This window comes from Astatotilapia calliptera, chromosome 10, assembly GCF_964374335.1.
Source record: "Astatotilapia calliptera chromosome 10, fAstCal68.1, whole genome shotgun sequence".
NCBI lineage: Eukaryota > Metazoa > Chordata > Actinopteri > Cichliformes > Cichlidae > Astatotilapia > Astatotilapia calliptera.
Window position 1 is genome coordinate 19,539,129 of NC_137431.1, and position 10,754 is coordinate 19,549,882.

The following is a 10,754-nucleotide window of genomic DNA, read 5'->3' on the forward strand; positions in this document are numbered from 1 at the left end:
ACTGCTTAAGTTAAACAGGTAGAAGAAATTGATGACAAATTTACTCACCTGAAAATGATCACTGATTGGTTGATTAACCCCCACCACCCAACTGATAGATACTAAAGATATTTGTGTCTTTCAGACAAATGGTCCAAAATAATAATAAGATCCTACATGTACCTTAAGCCCATCTACACCAGTCTGTTCATGGACGTAAAGCACAGGAGACACAAACATATATTTTGAGGCAGTTATGTGTTTGCAGCTTACTTGCCCCCTTAAGGTCGGAGTTAATGGGTCAATAGTAAGAAAGAGACTGGGTGAAAGACTCATCTCCCATTCTCCAAAAACATGTCAGTAATCCCCCAAGACTGAGTTAAACCTTTAGACTTTTTGGAAGGTTTGTGACCAGTTAGATCTGGTGCAAAAACCTGTGACAGCATTTCACAAAAAGAACATACCAGCAGTCAAACAGGGCCGAATAGGTTTAGATCATTTGTTTTCTCCCTTTAATAAATGAAATCATGATTTAAAAACTGCATTTTGAATGTATTCAGGTTATCACTGACACATATATGTCTCATGTTCTCAAGTCTTTTGATAACAAGAAATGCTTAAGTCTGACAAATATACAAAAAAATAGTCAGAAAGCGGACAAATACTTTTTCACATGATGTGACAGGAAACATAAAGGTCTTTTATTTGAAGACCAGTGTGTTTTGAAAAAATGTCAATAGGCATTAGTCAGCTAATGTCATTAGTTATGCATTTTTTTTCTTGGTTAAAAATAAGTTTTCTTTTGTCTGCTTGTATTTGAAAGACTTGTTTTTTATCTTCTCAATACCACAATTGGGAATAATCCATCCTCTCCCCTTCAGCGTGTGTAGGACCTCTTCCAGGTGAAATTCCCTTCTTGTGCATCCATGGCGCATTGATCAGCAGCCTGTGGTCTTGGTCTTCTCATCTCTGTGGCTTTTCTCCTACGAGCAGGAGCCATGCTCCAGCCCCTCAGCCTAGCCTGACTATTTTCTTCCATTAGAGCACTCCAACTCACCCTGTTCCTCTCATCCCCACGCAGGAATTCAGCTACGACCCTAAAGTACTCCAGAATTGAGATATGACTCCACATTTCTCCCCCCTGCTCCTCCAGAGCAAATCCACAATGCCCTCCCCTGTCTGTCAACATCAGAAAGAAATACGGATTGCTCATAAAAAGGGGAAGGGGCAAAGTGGAGGCAGGCGGGAGGAGAGGGTCATCACTGCTGCATACACAGAGCACAGGGACCGCCACCTCATCTGCATCTCTCAGTGGCTCGTTTCTCTCCCAGTAGCTTTCCCAGTCCTTGGCTGGGTATGCCCTCTCATCCAGCGCCCAGGCTGCTGAAGATGCCAGGCCCCACTGGGAGTGAGATCTTGAGCTCAGTCCAGAATTTAAAGGGCTTAATTGAGGCTGAGCTGGAGAGCAGAAAAGTGCTTCCTCAAAGTCCCTGAGGGACGAAGAGCTGAGGGCCCGATCCACATCCCGGACGCCTCTGAAGGAACTCGCATATCTTATAAAGAAAACCAACAAAAGAAAGATATCATATCCATGCTTCATTTATGTCTGTGCTATAACACTTTTACTGTTCTCACCTTCTGAGCTGCTGTTTTCGGTGAAACAGTGCCCCCCAGCGGTAAATAGGAGGCATAGGCGTTTCAAACCACAGTTGGCCGAGAAGCACAGGTGAGATTGCTGCTGCTGCTGTCAGGTACGTGCTCGATCCACACTCCCCCAAATATGAAAGAAGAACCCCTGAGCCTGACCCCTCACTCACTGCAAAAAGCACAGAGGACGGGTGGCGGCTGTGGACATAAGCCACCGCCTGATCACGGAAGACATGAAAGATAGTGACACTGTGAGATCATGGTCAAAACAGAAATAAGTGACCGGTATCGATTTTACAACATGTCTAACTCAGTGTTCGAATTAGTTTCTTGAGGGATTTGATGCAGACGTGAATATTATCCTGGGAATAAATAAATATATATATATATATATATATATATATATATATATATATATATATATATATTTTTTTTTTTTTTTTACATTTTTTAAACCCAATTTTTCTATTTTGTTTTTAGTTCTTCCTCTTTATTATTTTTATTTATATCTTTTGAAACCCACAGACGATTCTGTTGGTATTCCTTAGTGTGTGCACCTTGGACACTGTAGTGACACCAGAGGGACAGAGCTGCAGGTGCACCTGACGTGCATAACCTTTGAACCATATGACCACTGGCTGAAAATGAGCTACTGTTGGAATTTTTGATTTAAAAAAATTAATAACTAAATATTTGCACACCTACACCAAAAAATAGGGCAGGTGCTGGGCCATAAAAGAGTCAGAGCAATAAATATGCTAATTTAGTAGCAGTGTGCCAGCTGTTGGTATTTTTCACATACACAGTTGAATTTTTTTTGCTCACATTTCTTAAATGTTCGTCATTCTGCATTTTCTAAAAGGTTTTCTAGACCATTTTTTTCAATCTGCATCAGGCAGATGATCTTCAGAGAAAATATTGCAAAAAACCAACAAAAAACTCCCAAAAACAAAAAAACAAAAAAGTTTCAACTGTAACTAAAAAAAAGTTGAAATGCTTTGTAAAATTCACAAAAGCAAAAAAGGTTTGCAAATCTCATGAATGTATGTTTTCTCAGAAGGTCATACAAAAACATATGAAATGTTTAAACTGAGAAAATGTGGCTGAAGCAAAAACTTGTGTGTGGGAGACTTTCAGTTGGCCTTGAAATGACTCCAATCGTCAAGTGACTCAGCTGACTTGTTAATCACTGAGGGTGAGGCCACTCAGGTAGTTTAACTCTTATGTGGCCTTGCCTCTGGGGTGGACAAGGTTCAGCCTGTGTTCCTAAAAGCTACAGGGCTGAGCACTCCTGAGCTTCCCTGTGAAGGCTTACACCAGGGAGCCAGTGAGCAGAGTACATCCAGTAGTTGAACCTGTGATTCAGAAGGAACAATCCATCTCTCACCTCTCGATTCTACTTTTTGCACATTATGTGGTTCTGTTTCAGCAGGTGGTGACCTCCAGCTCGCACCAGAGTGGAACTAAAAGAATGAGATTGTGGATAGAAACAGCAGAAATGGGCTTTCTCTGACAGGCTGGGCGCAGCCTTAGCGATAGGGTCAGAAGTTCAGTCATTTGGGAAGGGCTCAGAGTGGAGATGCTACTCCTCCACATCAAAAGGTGCCAGCTGAGTTTGTTTGGGCATCTAGGATACTTCTTGGATGAGGCTTTCTGGGCCTATCCTACCTGGAGATAGCCCTGGGGTAGATACACTACATACTGAGGAGTTTATGTCTCTCGGCTTGCCTGGGAATGCCTCAGTGTTCCCAGGTGTTGAAAATGAGCTAACATCAGTTTTAAATTGATGCATTTTCTCAGTTTAAACATTTGATGTGTTCAATTGTCTATTGTGAGTAAAATATGGATTTATGAGATTTGCAAATCGTCACACTCAGATTTTACTTACATATTACACACTTATTCGAATTGAAATTTTCAAATGCATCCATACCTCAAACACAAACAAGCAAAACCAAAAGCAAGCACAAATGTCCTCACAACCAACACAACGGATCTTTTTTTCGTTCTTCTTTTGCTTTCTTTTCTTTCCTTTCGTTTTTATGAATGGCACAAAAATGATGTCAGACAACCAAGCCGTGCAAAACAAACCAGTTGAACAACCGAATGCATTGTTCTAAGTGAAAGTATATCTCAGCCAGACTGCTTCACGTACTAAAACATGTATTCTTACTGGTCCTGGCTGTCATGTCTTTAACACGATCAGATCAAGTGCCTATGGAAACCGTGCCGTAGCCCTTCAAAGGTATTTAGACCTACAGTTTTGATTTTTGCTGTTTCCTATCCTGTCTGGCAGCTTTTGTCTCAGTTATGATCTGAATGCACTGCTATGCCAAACCCATTTTGCTTTTTATAAATTCTCTATACGGTCCCCTTGTTTAGGAGAAAATATGGAAAGATGTAATAAAAAAGTACAAATAGTAATGCACAATATATATCCAACTGCCGCACCTGTAAGAAAAATAAACATACAGCACTTGGACCACAAAAAGTAGAAACAACCCACACGTACATAAATCAATGAGCTTCTTGTGGTGTGTGTGTCTGTGTGTGGGTGTCACGAAATGTTCTTGAAAATGACCTACATTTTTAACTCAGTGTCACTTTCAGATCAGCATAACTTTATTTGTGATACCTAATAATTAAAAAAAACGTATCCGAAACAAGGAAATCTTTCCTGGAAACTAACGGAAAGTAAACCAAATTAACAAACAAACAAAAAGCTAAAATACCTTATCAACACTGAGCTGAATGAAACAAACAATCATTTCCATTAAAAGAGTTAAAATTTTAATCATGTCTTAGACAGAAGGTGTGGATTTTCTTTGTCCAACAGTTTCTGTTTGATAATGAAATTGTCTTTCTTTACCTGCTCGAGATCAGCTGGGTCTCCAAACTCGGTTACTCGTGCTGTGGTCAGCGGGCACCCCTCTGTGCCCCGAGGGTGAAAGACCACCACATAAAAGCCCTGACACAGAGCCTGTTGGCACAGCATCTTTAAGTGGGGGGTCATCCCTCCCCAGTATTGAGGGATGAGGAGGAGGACAGGGGGTGCTGAGGTGAAGCAGCCCGGTGCCCTCACCCCTGACTGGTGCTCCTTCCTCACATCCCACTTCTTTCTTGTGGCAGCCTCACCCATCTTTGTTCCTACAGCCCAGTCCACAGCTATGATTCCCCCATCTTTCAGTAGCAGGTTGTCTCTAGTGAACTGCAACGCCTCTCCATGTTGGCCCCACAGCAGGCTGGACAGTGTCTGGAGGTGGGGGTCTCCCCTCGGCCAGGTGGCCAGTCTCGGCTTGGCCAGAGAGCCACAGTGCCGGAGCAGATATTTAGCCAGCGCGGTGGGTTTGCATATGAGTCTGGATTCATCTGAGATCTGACCTGACCCTGACAAAATATTAGTCCCTGCTGATTTGACCTCTTCAGCCCTTGCACTGGTGTTCTTGTGAAGTGGCAGCCCCAGGATCAGGCAAATAATAACCCAGAGTCTCCAGCTTAAAGCCCTGACTGCCAGCCCTGTCCAACAATGCACTCTGGGCAAGCGGAGAGTTAGAGACAGCAGCAAAAGTAGCACGGATGGGAACAAAAAGAGGAAATAATCCCCTACAAATGATGCCATTTGTAAATGCAAAATGATGTATTTTAATCCAGTGTTTTCTTTGAATATCTTGACTTTTATTTCTTCAAAAACAGTTAACGGCCATCTTACTTGTTTCTCCAGGAACCTGAAAATCCAGCCTGACACGCAATCTGTTGCTCTGTATCGTCGTCTCCTTTTTCCAATTCAGAGAGATTCAAGAGAAGTTTTCAAAGATTGCCAAAGAGAGAGAAAAAAGAGGGCCGGGGCAAATGTTAGTTGTTCTGCACTTGCTGCCCCTGCTTTCTCCTCCCTCCATAAATCATTTACTACCAGCTCACATAAAAATCAAGCAAACAGAAGCCACATAAATCTGAGCCATTAAATCTTAAATGATCATAGTCTTGGATCTTATTCTGTTCCTGGAATCATTTCGACTCTATTTTTAACAACGGCTTAAATGCAAATATCAGTATATTTTTGCACTGAAGAACGGTCACTGTAAAATTTCCTTCAACAGTTTTATTCTCATTAAAAATCTGTAAAGAAGTTTTAAAGTAATGTTTTATTTCCGCTCACAGTTTGATTTTGGAGGAAGATTTATATTCTTTAATCAAAGATGAATGCTTGTTAGTGTTGGTTTATAATCACGGAAGATGAAATATAACTATTTTTAATTACCTGCAAAAATTGTATTTTCAGTGACTTATTATTACTCAAAGTGTGTAATAATTACCATTAGTATGCAGTACATTACTGGTAATTTGACTGTGACATTTTTTTTAAAAAGTATACACAACTGAGGACTGACAGGTATGACTGGTTGGGGTAGTGTACTCCTCCCCTCTAGGAAAGATAACCATATGATAACCAGTAAAATGTTAAATTTATTGATTACAAGCAAAAATACTGAAATCCTCCTGAACCACTTCAGAGGCTCCTAATAAGGATTTCATCCTGAGTCATTCATCACCTCATGACACACAAGTCATTCTTCAATAAGAACAGAACAGAAAAGTGATGAATCCAAATGAGCTTTTACAGAAAACATCAGAATAAGAAAGACAAATATGTAAAATCATAAAACATCATTGCAAAATGTAATAATAATATTTTTTATTATAATATACACAAATTAAATAAATGTATGCCACAAATAAGGTTACAGAATTATGAAGACGGGGAGTATCCCCAACACACTGCCTATTTTTATTTAAATCTAAATAGAAAAACACACAGTGGAATCAGTCATGGATCGGCCTCCCTGGAGCCTGGGCCTGAACATTTGTGGGATCATCTTGACGGAAAACAAAACAGTAGGCAAGCAAACATCCAAAGACGAGCTCTGAATGTCCTTCAAGAAGCCTGGAGAACTATTCCTGAAGACTACCTACTACTATTTCCAATTTTCCTGACAAAATATGAAGAAATGAGGGGTGTCTCAAGTGTTCTGTCTCCACATGGTGTACTTTTGTGTGTGAATGCCAGTCTACTTACATAACAAAAGTAAATAATAATACAGTAGCTGCTGATAAAAATCATAGATTAAAATTCATGCCTGCAGAACTAAAATGTACTGTCTTCACTAAAAGTCTCACCCTCCACATTATGTGTTAATGTAAGCTTGACCGCATTTTCATGATGTTCAGCTTCTCGCTCGGCGCAGTGCTAAAATGAAAGTATGCACGTTGGTATTTCTACAAATAATAACGCGCCCCTGATGAACCTCCTAAGGGCACAGTGGCAGTGGAGCGAGTCAGGGCAGATGTAAATGTATCCAAACTAAGACAAATACACTCCATGCATTTGAATATATTTTACTCTATTATATTTTTACCTTTCAGTCTGTTCAAGCCAGTTAAAGTGTAAAAGGGTAAATTTAAGACTCCATATTTCTCATTTTTTTCAAAATGAATGGAAACGGAAATTTCTTAGAGTTAATATACTATATTAAAATAGCAGTTTAACAGTAATAAACTTGAAGTCTAAAGTTTAAAGCGCACATATTTCTGATTCAATTGTGTTATAGTGTATATTAAAGCTAAACGCATAATAATCTTACTGACTGATCATGACAAAGGTTAGACAGGTAGAGCGAGTCCTTCTAACCCCGCCCTGGCAATTAGGAAACATAAAAGCAGGTGCTGACAACATAACTTTCCAGTTCACAGGACAGCAGCAAGGTCAGTAATCCTTTAACTCATTGTTGGCAAAACATCTGAAAGATAGAGGCTTGATTTTAGTAGCTGTTGTAGCAGCATAAAAATGTGGTAGAAGTATTTCTGAGATGGTGTTATTATTATTGATTTATTATAACATTTTAGAATAATTTGGCATTTTTGAGTGTTTGAGTCAGAGTTTAACTATTTGAATTACTGCTTTAATTTCAACATTTATATAGAATTGAATTTAAAGAGAATTCAATAAAAATAGTTTATTGCCAGAATAGTATATTGAGAACTTAACGCTTTAACTAAAATAATTGCCAGAAAGTTCTCATTTGTGTTTAGACAACCTCTGACAATTAAAAAAAAATTCTTATCATACACGTCTTCCGAGGAGGAAGCAGAGTCTGGGGATGAGGGGAATGACCCGTCAATTTCCGGAGGCGAGGTCACTGAGGCAGTTAAACAACTCCTTGGTGGCAGAGCCCCTGGTGTTGATGAGGTCCGCCCCGAGTTCCTGAAGGCTCTGGACGTTGTAGGGCTGTCCTGGTTGACACGCCTCTACAATGTTGCGTGGAGATCAGGGGCAGTACCTGTGGACTGGCAGACCGGGGTGGTGGTCCCCATCTTTAAGAAGGGGGACCGGAGGGTGTGTTCCAACTACAGGGGGATCACACTCCTCAGCCTCCCTGGGAAAGTCTGTGCCTGTCACGGTCTGGAGGGCAGACCGTGGGGATGTGGGGAAAGGAGGACCCAAAACGCAGACTCTGCGATGCAAACAGTGCTCTTTATTTACAGTGGAAAGCTGTAAACACAATAACTCCCCGTTGCTCCCTCGAACCCCATGTGCGTGCTTCCCTCCGACGTCTGTGCTCGTGCTCCCCGCTGTTGTGTTACTGCACACCCTGTGCGTGCTGCCCTTCTGGTCCCTCGTTTCACCTGCAGGACAATACAGAAGCAGCCGTTAAACACTGAACCCGCGCGCGCGCGCGCACACACACACACACGATCCGCACTTCCTAATGCTACACACTGACTTGGAGCCGGTGGGAGCTCCAACTCTCTCCTAAGTAGCTCCCCCGACGAGCCCTGATCACCAACAGGTGTGGCATGAACTTCAGGTGTGGCCAGTCCTTCCGCAGGGCCACACCCCTCAGGCCTGCAGGTGGCTGAGCTCCATCCTCCAGCCACACCCGCAGACATACACACCCATACCCTGCCTATTGTTACGTTTCGGTGTTGTCAGTGTTTTGTTTTTGCGTGACTGTCATGTGTTTCCTGTTTTACTTTGAAGGTCTGTTGTTATCTTGGTGTGTTCAGGTTACAGTTTCCCTGTCTCGTCAGTTCTAATTTGCCCCAGCTGTGTTTCCCTCCTGTGGTCCATTCCCTGATTGCTCCTTCTATGTATTTAAGCCTTGTGTTTCAGTATGTCATGGTCGCGATCTCCCCCGTGCTGTAAATAGTTTGGTGTGTTTGTTGTAAATAAATAGTCTGTTGTAAATAGTTGTGAATGGGTTTGTTAATATTTTCGTTTGAGACACCTTCGTTTTGGGATTTTGGTGGAGAGCCTTCGTGGTTTTATTTTCCTTATCTTTGTTTTTCTACGTTGCACCCCGGTTGCCTAGGCCGGGGTGTAACATATGGGGGCTCGTCCGGGAGCTGGAGGGTCCGCGGGCCGGTCCAGCCTTCATCCGCCTTCGCTGGAGGGTCCGAGGGACCGCCCCGGCCTTCGTCGTCTGCTGGAGGGTCCGAGGGACTGCTCCAGCCTTCATCCGCCTTCGCTGGGGGTCCGGGGAACCGCTCCAGCCTTCGTCGTCTGCTGGAGGGTCAGTGGGACCGCTCCAGCCTTCATCAGCTTCGTCTGCCTTCGCTTCAGCCTTCGTTTGTCTGCTGGAGGGTCCGTGGGACTGCTCCAGCCTTCGTCCGTCTCCGCTGGAGGGTCCGAGGGACCGCTCCAGCCTTCGTCGTCTGCTGGAGGGTCAGTGGGACCGCTCCAGCCTTCATCAGCCTTCGTCTGCCTTCGCTGGAGGGTCCGAGGCACCGCTCCAGCCTTCGTCTGCCTTCGCTGGAGGGTCCGTGGGACCGCTCCAGACTTCATCCGTCTTCGCTGGAGGGTCCGGGGGACCGCTCCAGCCTTCGTCGTCTGCTGGAGGGTCCGTGGGACCGCTCCAGCCTTCACCAGCCTTCATCCGGTTTTGATCAAACATTTCACTTGGGGTTACATGTTTGATTTTTTGGGTAGGGGGAAATGTTACGTTTCGGTGTTGTCAGTGTTTTGTTTTTGCGTGACTGTCATGTGTTTCCTGTTTTACTTTGAAGGTCTGTTGTTATCTTGGTGTGTTCAGTTTACAGTTTCCCTGTCTCGTCAGTTCTAATTTGCCCCAGCTGTGTTTCCCTCCTGTGGTCCATTCCCTGATTGCTCCTTCTATGTATTTAAGCCTTGTGTTTCAGTATGTCATGGTCGCGATCTCCCCCGTGCTGTAAATAGTTTGGTGTGTTTGTTGTAAATAAATAGTCTGTTGTAAATAGTTGTGAATGGGTTTGTTAATATTTTCGTTTGAGACACCTTCGTTTTGGGATTTTGGTGGAGGGCCTTCGTGGTTTTATTTTCCTTATCTTTGTTTTTCTACGTTGCACCCCGGTTGCCTAGGCCGGGGTGTAACACTATACATATGAGTGGGACACAGACTAACACAGCACAGTGCAGAAAAACACACACATCACCAAAATAATAATAACAACAATATCAACGGGAGGTGAGTCAAAACTGCTCACGGACCCCGAGTCCTCCAGAGCTGGGTCCGTGACAATGCCAGGGTGCTGGAAAGGAGAGTTCGTCCGCTAGTCGAACCTCGGATACAGGAGGAACAATGCGGTTTTCGTCCTGGTCGCGGAACACTGGACCAGCTCTCTATCCTTTCAAGGATACTTGAAGGTGCATGGGAGTTTGCCCAACCAGTCTACATGTGTTTTGTGGACTTGGAGAAGGCATTCGACCGTGGCCCTCAGGGTGTCCTGTGGGAGGTGCTGCGGGAGTATCGGGTGTCTGGCCCATTGCTACGGGCCATTCGATCCCTGTACAACCGTTGCAAGAGCTTGGTTCGCATTGCCGGCAATAAGTCGGACTCGTTCCCGGTGGGTGATGGGCTCCGCCAGGGCTGCCCTTTGTCACCGATTCTGTTCATAATTTTTATGGACAGGATTTCTAGGCGCAGCCAAGTGGTGGAGGGCTTTCGCTTCGGTGGCCTCAGAATCTCATCTCTGCTTTTCGCGGATGATGTGGTTCTGTTGGCTTCATCGGGTGAAGGCCTCCAGCTCGCACTGGAACGGTTCGCATGTTCCACTGGGAGGAGGCCCCGGGGCCGATCCAGGACACGCTGGAGAGA

General features: G+C 43.7%; 1 protein-coding gene across 1 annotated transcript; it reads right to left on the reverse strand.

The window, feature by feature from the left end:
* Window positions 1-464: 464 nt before the first annotated feature.
* LOC113030230 (protein ABHD15) lies at window positions 465-5,409 on the reverse strand. The gene is made up of 3 exons (XM_026181463.2): window positions 4,496-5,409; window positions 1,615-1,844; window positions 465-1,532 (listed from the first exon to the last, which is right to left on the reverse strand). Exons 1-3 carry the CDS (start codon window positions 5,243-5,245, stop codon window positions 857-859), a joined length of 1,656 nt encoding a protein of 551 aa, XP_026037248.2. The 5' UTR covers window positions 5,246-5,409; the 3' UTR covers window positions 465-856.
* Between the last annotated feature and the right edge of the window lie 5,345 nt (window positions 5,410-10,754).

What these genes read in the sequence shown, in the direction of transcription:
- LOC113030230 (XM_026181463.2), bottom strand. Translation starts at nt 5,245, where the DNA reads ATGGCATCATTTGTAGGGGATTATTTCCTCTTTTTGTTCCCATCCGTG. An exon ending in ACCCAGCTGATCTCGAGCAG is followed by an intron (nt 1,845 to 4,495) that starts GTAAAGAAAGAC and finishes TTCCGTGATCAG; the next exon opens with GCGGTGGCTTATGTCCACAG. An exon ending in CGAAAACAGCAGCTCAGAAG is followed by an intron (nt 1,533 to 1,614) that starts GTGAGAACAGTA and finishes TTTCTTTATAAG; the next exon opens with ATATGCGAGTTCCTTCAGAG.